At 36.4% G+C, this 16,998-nt stretch overlaps 1 protein-coding gene and 1 long non-coding RNA gene across 5 annotated transcripts in view; one reads left to right on the forward strand and one right to left on the reverse strand.

Moving 5' to 3' along the window:
- The window catches only part of SLIT3 (slit guidance ligand 3), a 778,163-nt gene that overhangs the window by 198,794 nt on the left and 562,371 nt on the right, over positions 1 to 16,998 (reverse strand). For all 3 annotated transcript variants that reach the window (XM_051978878.1, XM_051978877.1, XM_051978879.1), the window contains exon 6: positions 16,579 to 16,650. In XM_051978878.1, the coding sequence (XP_051834838.1) occupies positions 16,579 to 16,650 (72 nt within the window). The remainder of the gene's footprint in view (positions 1 to 16,578; positions 16,651 to 16,998) is intronic.
- LOC127550182 (uncharacterized) overlaps positions 5,351 to 16,998 on the forward strand; it is a 59,450-nt gene continuing 47,802 nt past the window's right edge. For both annotated transcript variants that reach the window (XR_007950787.1, XR_007950788.1), the window contains exon 1: positions 5,351 to 5,514. This is a non-coding gene — a long non-coding RNA (uncharacterized LOC127550182). The remainder of the gene's footprint in view (positions 5,515 to 16,998) is intronic.

Below are 16,998 nucleotides of genomic sequence, written 5' to 3' on the forward strand. Positions count from 1 at the left end.
GGCCTTTCTAACTCCAATGCTGGCTTTCCATTCATTAAGTCAAAATGTTTTTCATTTCATTTTTTCAGTGACTTGAATTAGGCAAGGCAGATAAAATTTCTCCATCCTCTCACCCACACCTCCTAATTCTAACACCTGCATTTTACAATAAGGGAACAGGTACTATGGAAGGAACTGATTTGCTTCTAATAACAGATTCAAATAATTTGCTTCACATAACAAATCTCTCACATAATATTTCTTGGACCCCATCTTATGGCCTTTTCACATTTTATTTAGCATCTTAGTGATTTGTCTTTGTCATATTTTCCATAGTTCAAAGGAGGCAATGATGTTTTATTTATCTTTTAAATTTATTTTTTCTTGGTACCCAGCTGGAGCCTTACATTTGCTTAGCAGAATGCTGGATAAAAGTCTATTGAAATGAACTAAGTTTACATGGAAGATAATGCTAGATCTAAAATTCAGGCATCCTCCATACTCCATACCAACCCCATTACAGCCACTGTCTTTGGAATTCATGTTTTTCTTGTATTTGGAATTAACTTTCTAGTTTAAAAAAAGTGTTAAATTTCTTTTTATAAAGCAGAGCACTAGATTTTTTTTTAACTTAAGCTCAATATTTATTTTTTCTTATTAAAAAAAACTTTAAAAATTTGAATAAATGTATCAAACCCATTATTTTGGGTGAAAGGAATTTTATTTTTAGATGACATTTGTGATTTTAACAATCAAAGGAGTTCCCATTGAGAAACTGCCAGTCATGCACATTGGGGCTTCTGAAACTTAATAGTCTTACAGAGTTGTTGGGAGGTGTGGAGAAGTTAAATGACTTACTTAAGGTCATGAAGCCTTTGTATAGAGACAAAGATTTGAAACCAGGTTCTTCCTGACACCAAAGCAAAATCATTAACTATGTTGTACCATCTCTAGTCTTAGGGACTATTTAAAAAAATACATTCCTACGCTTCATTGTGAAGGAAGGAATACCAGGGTTCAAAACTTGGCTTTCACACATACTTGGCATTACAAAAAAATTACTCCTTTTGGAGTCAAAAGACCAGAATCTGAGTTTTGCATCCCTCTGAAATCTTAGTTTCCTCACCTGTAACAGGATGAGTCAGAAAAGATGGTGTCTGAGATCCCTTCTGGCTCTAAATCCTGCACTATTTCTGTTTAATTTCAGGGGATAAAAGGTTTCATTTCATTAAAGATATATATATATATATATATGATATATATGTATATATATCATATATATTATATATATACATATACATATACATATATATATATTACATATTACAAACTGGCCATTTTTGATTTTTAAATTGGTACAATGGATAGAGTATTGAACTTAGAATCAGGAGGACCTGAATTCAAATGTAACCTCAGATACCTATTTGCACATAACTCTGATCAAGTCACTTAATTTTAGTGACTTTTCTCAACTATAAAATGGGAATAATAATAGCACCTATCTTTTAGGGTTGTTGTGAGACAAAATGAGATCATAAATATAAAATGCTTTGCATAGTATAAAAACACTACATAAATGCTAGCTATTTAAACTATTACTATTATTAAGTCCTTTAGAGCTTCTTCAAGAGAGGTATGAATACTGGCTCTGCTAGTATGATTGGGAAAGTATAATCTTAGCTTTAGAAACTGTCCTGCCTTTCCTTTCATTTTACAGATGAGGAAAAAGGGAGAAGAGAAGTTAAACAGAGATATTAAATGATTCATCTGAATTTATGAAAAAGAGAATATCAGAAGTAGGATTTTAACTAAAGCCCATGATCTTTCCACTATAGCATGATATTTCCCTTCAATTAAGTTAAAACTGAAAAAATCTTTTGGGGATTCAGTTGTCCTTGCAGTGAAATGATGGAGTCCTGATCCTTTTTTGTGTCATAAAATGCTGCAGTAATCTGGTAAAATCTATATAAATAAAATCATATAGAAAGTTACAAAGGGAAGCCATTATATTTAAATATGGTTATCAAAATGTTTTTTAAAACAAGTTCATGATACAGATTGAAGCACAACATTTTTATCTTTTTTGTATGCTTTGTTTTTTCATATTTTCTCCCTTTTTGATCTGTTTTTTTTTTTTTTTGGCACAACATGACAAATGTAGAAATACAGTTTAAAGAATTGCACATATTTAATCTATATCAGATTGCTTGCTGACTTAGAGAGGGAGAAAAATTTGCGACACAAAGTTTTATGGAGATGAATGTTGAGAACTATCTTTGCATGTGTCTGAAAAAATAAAATACAATTGAAAATTTATTTTTAAAAACTTACAAGAGTTTACTAAATATAAGCAAAAAGCCAAACCCAAACAAACAAAAAAACAAAACGCCACAAGTTCATGTATCCCAGGCTAAGAACTCTGGCTTTTTAAGATCATTTCCACCTTTGAATCCTAGGATCCCCAGAATTTTTCTGGGGGATCTTTCTTTCTCTGTGGTTGGACCTCCATTTGGTATTTATCACTTATATAGCTTAAATAGATTATGTCACCTATTTAAACTATACTAGTTTACACCATAACCTATGGTCTATTTAAACTATCACTAGCTTAAAAGGAAGCAGCTCAGATTCTTTAGCAAAAGGACCATCTCTCTGAACAAATTTCCTTATCTGCAAAATGTGGGAATTGGGCAAGATGATCTCAAAGGTTGCTTCTAACCTTAAAAATTTGTGAACTTTTGTGAATGTTTTGGTCTCTCAAACTAAAAAATTTTTAAAAAGTCATCATACTATCACAGGATTAGAGTTGGAAGGGACCTTCACAATTATTTTACAAATGAGGAAACTGAGACCCGAAGAGGTGAATTTGTCTTGCTCCCACAGGTAATTACAAAGTTTGGGCTTCAAACTCAAGTTTTGTGACTAAATCTAGAACTCTTTCCACAAAGCCATTTGCCCTTTTTTAACTGTGTCGATCTTATTGCTTTTTGGCAACAAATGGGCTTAGTTGGTAGTATTTAAATACACCTCATTCTACAGCTCTAAATAATGAAGGACTTATAAGTACTAAATAAATAAGTACCATAATTTTGCCACTTGTGACACCTAAAGAGGTTGTTAGCAATGGTGTGAACTGAAATCTCCCCACCACAAGATCCTAAGAGGATGAGAATTGGCTGCAAATTATTTATTTTGCCACATAGCAGTGGAAGAATTACCTGGTGTCCATATTTGAACAATAACAGAGTATCTTTTGTGGAAATGAGAAAAAGTCAGACCAGACAATGCAGTATTTGGAAGCATTCAAGTAATTAGTGAATTTTAACTTTTCAATCAGGTGCCTGACTTTCTGTTAATTTAGTCATTAAAGGAATAAAAGATTCTTCCTAGTTTGTAGTATGAAAAAGGGCTTAAGAAACTAGTAGAATTTGTCCTGGCTGTTTCCTTTTTGTAAAATATCTGACCTAAGTACTCAAAGCTTGAACATGAGCTCCTTTAAAGGAGCAGCTAGGTGGCACAGTGGATAGAGTACCCAACTGGGGTCTGGAAGATTCATCTTCCTCAGCTCAAATCTGGATTGTTTGCCTTAGTTTCCTCATCTATAAAATGATCTGGTGAAGGAAATGGTAAACTACCCTGACTGGAGTCTTGAAGAGTTGGACATGACTTAAAATGACTGAACAACTGCAACAAAGGGCAGACTTTTGTTGTGTGTGTATGTGTCTATATTCCCAGGGCTAAAGCCCAGTGTCTGGCACAGAGTTAGCACTCAATTAACAAGTGTCACTTGATTGGCCAAAGAAGTTTGGGATTATTTTGTGGGACTGCTTTTTATAATTACAATGTCTTTTTGTCCTGCATAGTGCCAGGCATATTTTTAAATTAAGAGAAAAACCAGGATGATTAAGAAGGAAAAAAAAATCACCCAAACAGGATAGTTGTTTCTCAAAAAAAAAAGCTGTTAGGAGCTTGTTTTAATGGATTTCAGATGGAGCTGGAGGTAATTTGATAAAGGTTTAATTTTATGAATCAAATGCTAAATAGTTTAAATCTATGCGTATGCCCATAGTTCAGAGTTGTAAGTAGGACAAAATGACCAGACTTTGTACTAAAATTTAGGGCACAATGATAGCATGTATATTCCTCCAGCAAGAAGAAACAACTGAACTTAGTACCCAATTAGCAAGAATACCTCATTAAAATAATGTACAATCAGAAAGCAATATTTTTTTCCTTAGATGGCTAAGTCCTTCTTGGCCATTATCTCGTCCTATATATACCCTGGGCAACAGCTTTATTTTTTCTATGCCCATGGGAACTTGTGTTCTGGTAGTGGAAGTCTTGTGAGATCTCTCCATCTCAATTTGTCTTTCAAAATTTATTTGAGGGGATCTCTCATGGTATCTGCCCCAGGCATCACCAATATTGGCAGTTAGATCTCACCATAAATCAGAATATCATAATGACTTCTCAAAATTTACTAATTAGTATTAACTTTACCTTAGAGAAACAGAGGGCAACTCCTTGTTAGATTGTAGTCTCTTTAAAGACAAAGATCTTAGCTTATTTAAACATTATATCTCCCTTGATGTCTAGCACAGTTTAATGGTTTTTTTTTCTCCCCTTTATCTCACTTTCCTCCCTCCCTATTCACATCTCCAAATCTTTTCCTCTGTCTTCTCTAAAGTGCAGCAATGACTCATTTCATTCCTTCATTCATCTGGGAGATAGGGAAATTTACCCTGTGGCTTCTAAATTAGTTATTCGAGGAAGAGATTTAAAAAAAAACACCTCACTGCTTACCAGGCAAGAAACAAAATAGAATAATATAGAATCATAGAATATTTCCATGTTGGAAGTATTCTTGGAAAAGAACATCTAGTTTTACTTCTTCACAAGGAAAACTAAAGCTCAGAGAAAGTATTTTGCTCAAATTCTCATTGCTTAGGAAACTATACCCCACTCCCTATTAATAATGATAATGATGATGGTGATGATAATGACATTTATACAGTGTCTACTCTCTACTAAGCTGTCAACCTTTCTGTCCATTCTATAACATTCTTATGAAGCTATATGGAACAGAAGCACCATAGCTTTTCTACCAAATGTGCTCTGGGAAACCAGGAACTTTCACAACAGCAAATGTTTCTGTCTATTTCTATAATTTCAGGGACCCATGGGCATTTGCAGAAAGACAGACCAGCTCTTGATGCTAAAAGCAAAGCCCTTTATTAGGATGTATTTCAGCTCACAATGAGGGGCCGCATTGGGACAAGGAATAGGGGTGGGGCAGGACAGCAGAAAAGCAAATAATAATTTGTTCAATCATTAGAGAAAAAAGGATACAACTTGGGTGTCACTGGCCAGAGGGAAATCATTGGACCTCTGGTATACTGAGCAATTTTTGTGCTTTGGTTCTACTACAGTAGAACAAGGGTTGAAGATGTTATGAAAGACTGCTTTGTGCACTTGGTATATTTAGGGGTAGCCCAGCATAGTTATTCCTTCCAGTTCACCTTCCATCCTGCACAGGTAAGAATTTCTCAGCAAAGTGGACAAGGAACAACACCAAAGGCTTTTTTTAGAAGGGGGAATGGAGTCTCTCTCGGGTGCATCTGATTGGTTTCCTGTTTCTGAGGTGACAAGCAGGGAGATGCCAGGGACTGACTAGATGGCTCCTGATACAGAAATTTCCAGCACAAAAGATCATAGCATGGAAAATCTCAGATTTGGAAGGGTCCAGAAAAGGGTGGGAGTACTTAAGCAGAAAGAAGGGCTGTCTAAAAGAGGTAGTTTATTCTAGGCACCCGAGCCACTCAGAGAATTTTCCTCCCAACAAAAGGATTTCCTGACTACCATAGTAACTGGCCAATTTGGAGCTCTCAAAGTGAAAATGGGGCAACAGCATGCTGCTTTCTGTGATTCTATAGTTTGATGTGAACATTGCTCTCTTGGGTAGAGGGACATAAAAATGAGATGGGGGCTGATGAAAGGGAAAAATAACCACTAGACATGTTCATAACAGTATTCATGAGAGCTTCTCCAGGCAATTGAGGAATAGGAGAATTCAGAGAATCCAACCATCTGTCCAGTGATATCTCTGCATATAGGATGAGAGGTGCCCAACTGTATCTCATCTACTTGTTAGAAACTTGGTTTCTGGAATGTTTTCATCTCTCTATCAATTTGGCAGTCACATGTCTATTTCCTAACCCCAAACTCCTTGCTGCCATTTGTGAATGTCTCTCTACTCCCTTTGTGAAAAGCACTGGAATACCTTCCAGGATACTGAGCTCATTTTTTTCCTAGTTGTTTTAGTTGAGGGAATTTTTATTTGGGGCCTGCAAGCTCTTAAAAATCGATAACTCTATTTCAGTGTAATTGGATTCCTTTGTGATTCTGTATATTTTGTTTTATGTATTTAAAACATATATTTTTCTAAGAAAGAATTTTTAGATTTCATAAGGTTACATATCATTGGACTCCAGGAACAAAAAATGACAAGAATTCTGTTTCAGAGCATAAAGAAGGTCAATGCAATGGAATGGAAAAAGAGCTGGCATTGAAACTAGGAAGATCTGAATTCCAGTACTACTTTTAACATACTGACAAGTATGCTCCTGAATAAATGATTTAACTTTTCAGAGCTTCAGACAATTCTCTAAAAACTTTAAGTTGCAGAAAAGATTCTGCTCTGAGTTGGTAGTTGGAATTTCTTCACTTTTTTGAAATTCTGTATTCCCAGTGAAATCACAGGCCTGGTCCCTATCCCTTTGGTTCATAAAGCTGCTATCAAAGTATGTTTAGACAGAATTTTGGTCAAGAAAATCATGCAGCCAAGATCTTTGAGTATAAGGAAACCAATTAAACAAGATCTTTAAATGGAATATTTTGGGGATACTCAAGAAAAAGAGGTCAATTATAGGAGAAGAAGGGATTTTGTTTTTTTAAAAAGTACAAATGAAGTCTTGGCACTAGCATAGACTCCACAGCCCACAGTTCTGACATCTGTTTGTATCCATAGGCCAGTACAATGAGAATTGGGCATTGAAAGTGAATGACAATCCTGAGGCACTTTAAGTTTTTCAGTCACCAAAAAAAGATTCAGTCATGCACCCTATTCTCAAAGGCAAGAATGCATCCTAATATAGTTAAAAAAGATTTTAGCAACAGAGAAAACAGGATTTCTATCTTACTCTCAGTTAACCAGAAATAATGTGTTCTCTTACCATTCTGGTTATATGAGATTGTTAAAAAATTGAGCAGCTATTCTAAAATAATCAGAGGGAAAGGATTTTGGGTTCTAAAGCTCTTTCTATTTTCTCTCTGTGGTAAAAGATAGCTTCTGAGTCTATATTAAGTCTTTTATTTCAAGTTCTTAAGAAGGAAAGTCTAGATGAACATGAAGGAGAAAATGTATGTGGGAAAATGCATTTGTGTTTGAGTATTCCAGCAGCAGAAGTTAAGAATGCACCTTGTGCCCTGCAAATTTAATCCTGATTGCCCGAACTGATCACAATTTTCAGCAAAATAGAGAAAGAAATCACATTCTGTGGCAGTTTTAGGCTTTCATTAAGCAATGACAGCCTGTATATTCAAAGTTATGTCATGACTAACACTCCGCCTCCAAAAACTGTTGAAGTAAATAGAATGTTTCCATTTAATAGAAACACTTTACCCAGGTATTCTGCAAATAGGTAAAAATGGGGTTGCTCTCTTTCAGAAAGAAGACACCGATTCTCAACATCCCCAATTTTGTTCATTTTAAGAAAATCACTACATAGCTAGAAAAATGCAAATCACAGAGCTTACCAACAAGACGATCCAGGAAAAGTGACCGAGCTTCAATAACAACTGCAGTAAATTATTTAAAAATAATTAGGAGACAACTACATTCTCAGTTTGTATCAGGGAACAGGAAGACTATGTTGTAAGGCTAAATAATGTTTTAGACATGGAATCACAGAATTCAGAGTTTGAAATCCCATCTCAGTACTGACTACTAGTATGATTTTGAACAATCTGGCTCAGTCTTTCCTTCCTTATCTGTAAAGTGGAAATAAAGCACTTACCTTGAAGGATGGTCATAAAGTTCAAATAAGACAATGTGGAAACCATAACTGGAATGTAAATGCCAATTATTATTATCATTCCATTTTTCTTATTTTCTATGGAGTTCAGAGAGAAGTGGTCCCATCACAAAATGCTGTCTTTGTATCTTTCATAGTTAATGCTTGGTAAACTACCATGCAAGTATATAAAAGAACTGACTTCTGTAATTGAGATGCAAATTCATCTGTTGCAGAATGACTGAAAGCATTTTTCAATATGGAGTATGAGAAATGTCTTTCTAGATAAACTTTTCAAAAATCTAGATAAGAATCAAAATCCTTTCAGATGTGCAAGATCATAGATAAGACATAAATGTAAAAATAGTAATTCTTTTCCCCATTAATATCTCTCTTCAAAATTCTGCTTCAACATTCTACCATTTTAAGGGAGTCAATTCAATTCAATTCAACTCAATTCAATAAATATTTATTTCCAGCTATGTCTGGCTTCAAACTTTGAATTTTTAATGGCCATCAAAGTTTTTTTAAGTTTGATGCTTTTAATATATAATTCTCTATACATAACAGATAATTCCCAATTATAAGAGAATGATGGACTGAAATTAACCTTTGTCTTTCTGTGACAGGTTCATTGTTACCAACTTAACCTCATTGTGGGTTATTAGAAATTTTCATGATTTTCTTTTGCGTTTGCTTTTTGGTGTCAAAGTAAGTGTGATATGGGAAACAAATGGCAGAGCATACCTTAGAAATCCCCAAATCAGAATTACAGAATCGGGAATGGGAACTCAAGCAGCATGAGAAGTATTGAGGTAGTACACTGGGTAGAATGCTAGGAATGGAGCCAGGAATATGTGAGTTCAAGTGCAGCCTCATATACTTTCATGCTGGGTAACTTTGGACAATTCACTTACCCTATGACTCACTTTACTCAACTAGAAAATGAGAATGATAATAATAATTCCTCCCAGGCATGTTGTGAGAATAAAGTGCAATAATATTTTAAAAATGCTTAGGACAGTACCCAGCACATAGTAGACATTTAATGGATGCTTGTTTTCTTCCTTCCATTTTATCTAATCTACCCTGAACTGTGACCAGTTTGTCAGTTTACCCTTTGTTTGAAAAGTTTCCTAGGAGGAGCAACAATTATGTCAAGAGGCAGCCTGTCCCATTTTTTGCATAGGTCTAACTATTCGGAAGTAATTTTTTACACCAAATCTAAATTTACCTGTTTGTATTGCTCCCAGTTCTTTGTAGGGTTAAGCAAAATAAGTCTATGTGATAGCCCTTCAAATACTTGCTAACAATTATCCTGTATTTCCTCTAAATCATTCTTCTTCAGGCAAATGACATAAGACACATAAGGGACAGAATGCTAGACCTGGAGACAGGAAGACTTGAGTCTGAATCACTTTGGTGGCCAAATTGCTTAACAAGTCTGTTTACCTCAGTTTTCTCCTCAGTAAAATGGAGTTAATACTCACAATGGATCAAATGAGATAATATGTAAAATGCTTTGCAAATCTTAAAGCACTATCATAATGTTATTTATTATTAATGCTAGATCTTAATACTCCAGATGTGATCTGATTAGGCAGAGGATGATGAGATCATTACCTCTATGGTCCTGCCTATCAATGCAGCCTAAGATTATCCTAGCTTTCTTAGGTGATATGGGTTTCATATGACACTTCTTATCTAATTAATTCTCCTATTTGGTCTTGTTGGGTGAGAATGACTATGAAATTTTGGATCATTTCTTTTCTCAATGTGGTACCTTTTCCAGTATAACTGGTTACTCTATGCTACCTTGAGTTACCATTGGAACATATATGGAATATGTATGAATATGTGTGGAGAAGGCTTCAGGTTACAATGATGTGGAGTTGTGTGTTGGAATCAGATACTGTTTCCATTCCTGTTTTTGATTCTTAATAGCTATGTGACAAGTCATTTAACTGTTTTCTGTCTCAGTTTTCTCATATGTTTAACTGGGGAGAATAATATCAGGAACACTTACCTCATGATCATGAGAATTCAACAAGATAATATAGCATGGGCTTTGTATTCTTTCAAGTCTCTTTATAAATTTTAGTTATTATTTTTTAAACTGGACCTGGGATTTCATTGTATAGGGAATACCCAATGAAGAAACTTATTCTATTAATGCAGATCAACTTATGTTTGATTAACAGTTTTAGATGATAACTCCAGCACTCTGAAGCCAAGTTCTTTAATAGCCAGTATGTGTCAGAGGCTCAATTTCTAGCTCTTCCAAATCTAAGGCTTATTCCTACCTACTATGCTATACTACCTATCATTCTTATTCTTGACTGGTATGTGGCAGAATGGATGAGGGGTCTAGCCAAGAAATCAAGAAGATCTCAGTTTAAATCTGACACACATTAGCTATGAGACCATCTACTTTAGCTCTCCTTGTCCTTGACAACTTTCTAAGTCTAAAAGCTATATACAAGTTACTAAAATTATTGATTTGAATTGACGGGAGAAAAAATTGCCTTATTAGGTGCCCCACAAACTGTGAAGCTGTAGACCTGGACATAAACTTTTTTTGGATAATAATCAAAATAAGGATGTTGTGAGAGAGATGGCAATAGGAGAGGACCATTGAAGTGAGTCTACTGTGATTTAAAAAAAAAATCAACGGTCTAATTCATACCTTACTTTTATCTCCCTGAGTTAAACTAAAGGTGAAATTGCCTTCAATATCAAAGAAGATTCAATGAATGACTCAATTCTTAAGAAGCATGGTCCATAAAAACAGGACCCTGCTGGTTTCCTAGTTTAGAGACCCCATTCAGTTTAAAATTTGGAGTAAGAGTGAGGATGAGATGTTTCCATACACTAGGCATGTTTTAAAGCTATGACTGTTGAATTGGAAAAATCATACCCCTTACATATGTGATGGCTCCTGAAAAAAATTAGTGAGACCAAAAAGCAAACAAAAAAAAATAAAATAGGTGCTATCCATGTGTTGTGGAAACCAGAATTTACCATCATTAAAAATATGCATACCTACAAAAAAGTCATATTAAAAGTGTCTCTTGTAATATTCCAATGTATGTTGTGCTTTGGGTGATTGCCTATCTTGCCTATCCCTAGTTCTGGCTACCTGGCAGAGTCACAGCCTCCAAGTCACCACCCCAGTTCTTCATATACCCTCAGGAATTCCAGAAGAATGTGGCTTGTAGAAATTTCTTTGACTAAGGAGCCTGGTGATAAAAAACACTTAAAGTATTTCAAGATGAAACAGTATTGAAAACAAGAACATGCTTTCTTGATCATAAACATTTAATTACCTTCCACTCCTCTTTAGTGTGAATTTGTTTTTTCTGGAAAAGTTTGCAAAGGATTTGGATTTCAATTCCGCCCTTCTTGTCCCACCTTTCAACTCATTTTCACTAAGTGTCTCCCCCCACCCCCAAATAGACCAGTGCTGGAAAAGTATCAGGAATACTTACAATAAGTGGGTGATACAGACTAAGAAGAGAGTCATGTACAATTTGGTATACATGAGAAATATCACCTGTTTTAATCTTTATGTGATTATTTGAGAGTAGTGATTGGCCAAGGTCAGATTAACCAGAGAAAGAAAAGATACATACATACATAAATTATATATCTATATCTATTTAAATTTTCTGTGCTGTATCCCTTTGGCAACCTGTCTTCATGTTGCTAGGCAGTAACTCCCAGGTGAGTAGCATGAATATTTTTTTCTTCATCCCTTTTCCCACCTCCCCAACCCTAAGATATTTTGTTTTCTAAATATTGGGTAAAGATCATTGATTTAGAATTGGAAATTAAGGACCAAGAAGATTAAGATACTCACCAATTGTGTTACAGTAAGATTAAAATACATATCTTCCTGACTTCAAGTTTAACTCCTTATATTCCACACTACATTCTTATTATCCCGTTAAGTCATGAAGGCACATGGTGGGCAAGCTATCAGAATTTCTCAACTCTACGTTGGTGTCCTAAAGTTTTCTTGTCCTGGCTGGCTAAAAACATAGAGAACCAGTGGAAATACACTACCTAAGAAATTGACAACAGGGAACCCAGAGAGAACATGTGAATGAATGAAAGAAAAAAAAAATCACCCTATTGATTAATGATTTACTATGTGTAAAAGGGACACTTTTACTTGGACTTCCTGGACTTAGTACAGGTATAACTATCTTAGTGAAACAAAACCTCAAAACATTCATGTCCATTGTAATAGAACAGATGGCTTAGAGTGCTGTGATTAATGTTACAGAAGCATCACCTACTTCATGTAAGGATCTCTTTACATAATTATCTAGTGCATTTCCATGTTTGTTTACTGATTATTAAGTATTTGATGTCTTATTAACTATGTCTTAGAAAGGGCAGAAAAATTAATGCTAAACTGTTAGGTTCTACCATAAATTGAAACTCAATCAGAATTATGGGTGTAAGTGGGAAAACAGGATTCAGTTACAAAAGAAACAAAAAACCCTCTGATTTACATTCAATTTTGCTCCTACATATCTCTGAGTGAGGTGTAATAAAGCAAATAATTTAGTGATTAGATTGAATGATTCTACATGATTGTGGTAGAATAGGACATGACTGAAAGAATCTTACTCATTGCAATTCACTGAGGAACAGGAATACGATTCCAAGGTAAATAGTAGCTTTGCTAAATAGAAACTGAAAGAGGGAATCTCTGAGTAGATTTGATTTCAGTGGCAATTATATGATGCAGTTCCGCTAAGGTTCTTCATGGAAAACTCCCCACCTCAGCCTCTTTTTAGGCAGAATGACTACTGGTCACAAATGTGGTTTAAGGTTTTCTTTTTTTTTTCAGATATGGACTAGAACATTTAGCTGATGAGGCCCTTTCAGTTCCCAAATTCTATGATTTCATCGACTCTTTTGACCTAGAGAAGAACCTGTGTTGATTAGAGAGTAAGTGTGTGATAGAAAAAAAGAACAATGGACTTGGGAGTAAGAAGACCTTAGTTGAAGTCCTGACTTTAATACTAGCTGAGAAATCATATGAAACTCTACTTGTCCATTCTGCTCCTCAGTTTCTTCATCTGTAAAATGGGGATAACAATACTTGCACCAGTGATCAAGGTTTCAGTCTTTATAAACTTCCAATACTATAGAAATGCAAGTTACAATTATTATTAAAAGTAACACTAGATAATGCGCTGATGACAAGGAGGTGACACTTTTAAAATGGCATCAGTTTCTGACAATTGCCATCCACCTCTACAAACTGGCTCTAAAAGCTGTCTTTCATCTAGCACTTATCTCTTTCCTAAGACAATGCAATTGGCCACATCAACCCCGCCTTGGTGGCAAAAACCCGAAACTTAAATGATTGTTTTCATGGAAAGTGAATACAGCTCTTCTATTTCTAAGGTAAATGGGATCACTGGGTTATTCCATTTGTTCTATTTCCACAGGTGCTTCCAATCTACAACTTCCCTCCCCCTCCCAAGTCAGTTAGAAGATAGTGTTCTTTGGGATCACCATAGGTCTCTGGCTTTCTGATTCTTGCTGACAGTTTTAGAATGTACAGGCAGAGTACAGACTCACAGAATTACAGAGCTGTGAGGGACTGCAGAGGTTAAGCGGGGCTAATTCCCACTCCAAGTGTGCTTCCTATTCATAATACCATCAATCCAGCTTCCGCTCTGAAGACTACCTGACAGGAAACTCTGCTCCTACCAAGATGTTCATTCTGTTTTGGGACATATCTAATTGTTAGGTTCTCCCTAAACCTGAGCCAAATTCTGCCTCTCATGGATCCTAGATCTTCTCTCTAAGGTCAAGCAAAGTCCTTTTTCATATGAATAACTGATTGGGTAAAATCACAGGCTTTGGTTTCTTTATGATGTGCACTGACACACATTGTTATTTGTGGACAGGGAGATGGTTTTGGAATTCCTTCCCTTGCCAAGTGTGCTTAAAGCCCACTTATTAGTTAATTTCCAACATTTTCCAGTGTGCAATTTAAGATCAGAAATGGTGTTTATCAAGTGAGATTAAAGTATGTAAAGTGCTTTGCGAACTTAAAGCACTAGATAAATATTGCTTGTTGCTATTAACAATTAGATGTTGATGTGGAAAAGAAAATGACAGAGTTTCTGAAGTTTGAGGGAAAGATGGGTTAGGTGGGAGAGTGGAGGGTAATTCTTTACAGGAGAGATCTCATGAAATAGTCAGTGCTAACCAATTTCAGAACTCTCATTGCTAAGATGGATTATTTCAGAGCTATGTACCTATGCTAGACATCTAAAACTCATGGAATCACTGATTATGATTAATTTTAAGTGCTTAACTATGCATGGCCAGAAGAGTAATTCTAAAACAATGCTACCATTCTGAGCTAGTTTGGAATTGGGATAATAAAATCAGATCCTGTTGAATTCTGGCAACCATGCCTTTACCATTGTAGGTATTTCTGCTTTAATTTAGGAGAAGCTGATATATTGGGTACCAACACTGTCTATTTCCTTCATACATATAAACAGAAAGAAGAGGGTTTGTCCCATGTCACCCAGGGGTCAGATGAACCATCCTTGACTAAGGACAGCTTCTGCTATATCTGATTGTGGAAAGTAACCAATATGCTAGGTGAAAAATTACATTTGCTTTATGGCAGCTGGTGACTTTTTCTTTCTTTTTTTCAGATTCCTTTACAAGGAATGTTTGTGTCTTTTATTTTCTTTCTTTAATGAGGGAACAAGAAGTTAGACTTATCTTTACCCTTTCCGCAAGTGTTATTCACTAGGGGACCTCCGAGTTGTGAAATGTAGGGACACCAGGGTCATAGGGGGTCTCTTGCTCATATGCTGCCCATCCTGGCAATTGAGTTTGGTTAAGAAGAGTGGATTTCTTGCTTTTCTTAGTGCTAGAAGGGACTTCTTGGGGATGAGAGATGTCAATCCCTTATTTCACTCATTACTACAGTCATTTAAGATTTGCAGAGCAAAATCCCACTCACCAGCCTTTAAGTCAGGTAGCAAAATTATTATTATCATTACTTTACATGTGAGGAAACTGAGGTTTATACATTGTGATTCGTCCATAGTCATATAACTAAAAAGTACTGGAATTTGGATTCATGTATCACTGAAGCTAGTGATCTTTTCATTCTGCTACTTTGCCTCTCTCATCAAATTTCAAAAGTCTCACAGCATCCGTATCTCCCTTTTATTTCCCATGATCCTTCTCTGAATCATCTCTTTCACTAATAATGTGGCTAGGCCTTTTTCAACTCATTTCTGTCTGCAGGGCAGGGTTCAGGTTGGGTGTGTGAACAGAGTGGGGATTTTCTTTTTCTCTTTCTTCCCTCAAGTACAAAGGTGACTTCTTCATGCATGCATTCATTCCTTCATCTGAGAGTCAGAGATACATATTCTTCAGTTTCTGAATCATTCATTTTAAGGAAAGGATAAAATAAATCTCTAATACACACCTCTCTTCTGGATGAAATGATACCATCAGAATAATTTAAAATCATAGGATACTTTAAAGGGAAAGAAACTTAGGGACCTTTTACCCCAACCTCCTCATTTCATAGATGGCGAAACTGAAAAAGACATGAAGTATCTTGTCCAAGGTCACATAGTTGACTAATGACAAGTACAGTGTTCTTTATCCATGCAGCATCCTTTTTTGTATTTTCAAATTATGAAAAGTATAGCTTTCCATGACCACCATCAAAATCTTACATTCACCCATTCACACCTCATAGCTGAAAGAACTGCCCGACTGTGGGACACAGAGGACTTTCCCCACTGGTTTGTAATCAGGCTGCCTTTTCATGCCACTTGGAAACTTTATGTGACTAGCTCCAGAACACTTTGATCAGCAATGTTTTTGTCTCCCCAGGCAAGTTGGGTGGAGATTGTGGGTGGTGATCACAGTGGGGACCCTCCTACAGCCTTTGTTTTCCTTGGTCCTTTAGGGTCAGTGTGTAAAGTTAGGATTTAAATTAGAGAGATCTCAGCAACAATGACTGGACTTTTTGTTTGTTTTTTTGTCTCCATGCCTTGCAACAAGATCTCTTTGGAGATTAGCACCTGCCCCCAGCCCAGAGGTCCCTTTCTGATTTGGGGTAATGCTAACTGGCCCTCTTCTCCGATCTCTCCCCTCCCAAACCTGTTACCCATCCTTTCTGTTCACATATATTCTAAAAAGCTTTAGCTGTTCACCGTGGAAGATTCTTGCCCAGCCTCAGTCCATCTGTTTCACCCAGCAACAAATATGGCATTTTCGGAGCTCCCTGGGAGCAGCGGCTCTATTGTGACTTAATTAGGAGGAACCCCAGTTTGTGGGAGGTGAGAAATCACACTTTGCTGCTTGCAACTCTTTGACCAAGACAACCCAGAGGGCTCTATCCCTTTCCAATTTTAATAGCATTGCAGCAAGGGACCCAGAAACGTACACACACACACACACATACTCACACACTCACCCACACACATAGGAAGAACAAATCACAAAATCAACTCACAGGATCTCCAAATCACGTAGGGCTCTGAAGGCTCCATCTTCAATGCAGCTGATCTGGTTGTTGTCCAGTTGCCTGCAGAAAATGAAGGGGAGAGCATGAAGGCTGAGTGGGGAAGAACTGGGGGCTGCCTTGAAGCACAGGGGGCCCGGCGTCCCTTGGTCACTGATGTGTCCCTCTACCCCTTTGCAGTCTGTGCTCGGCACCAGAGAGGAGGTTTGCTCACTGCCTGCCACGCTGCTCTGTCTCTCCACACTGACTGTCTGAAAGAACTGCACAGACAAGCAAACCAAAGGCTGTCAGGTCTCAGTAAATATTAATTGCGCATTTTTTTTTTTAAGGCAGAAGGGAGTAATTTCATTACATTAGGGCATCCAATCCATTACGAGCTCTTACTGTCATGTCACTGAAACAATTTCATTA

The sequence above is a fragment of the Antechinus flavipes genome, chromosome 2, assembly GCF_016432865.1.
Source record: "Antechinus flavipes isolate AdamAnt ecotype Samford, QLD, Australia chromosome 2, AdamAnt_v2, whole genome shotgun sequence".
NCBI lineage: Eukaryota > Metazoa > Chordata > Mammalia > Dasyuromorphia > Dasyuridae > Antechinus > Antechinus flavipes.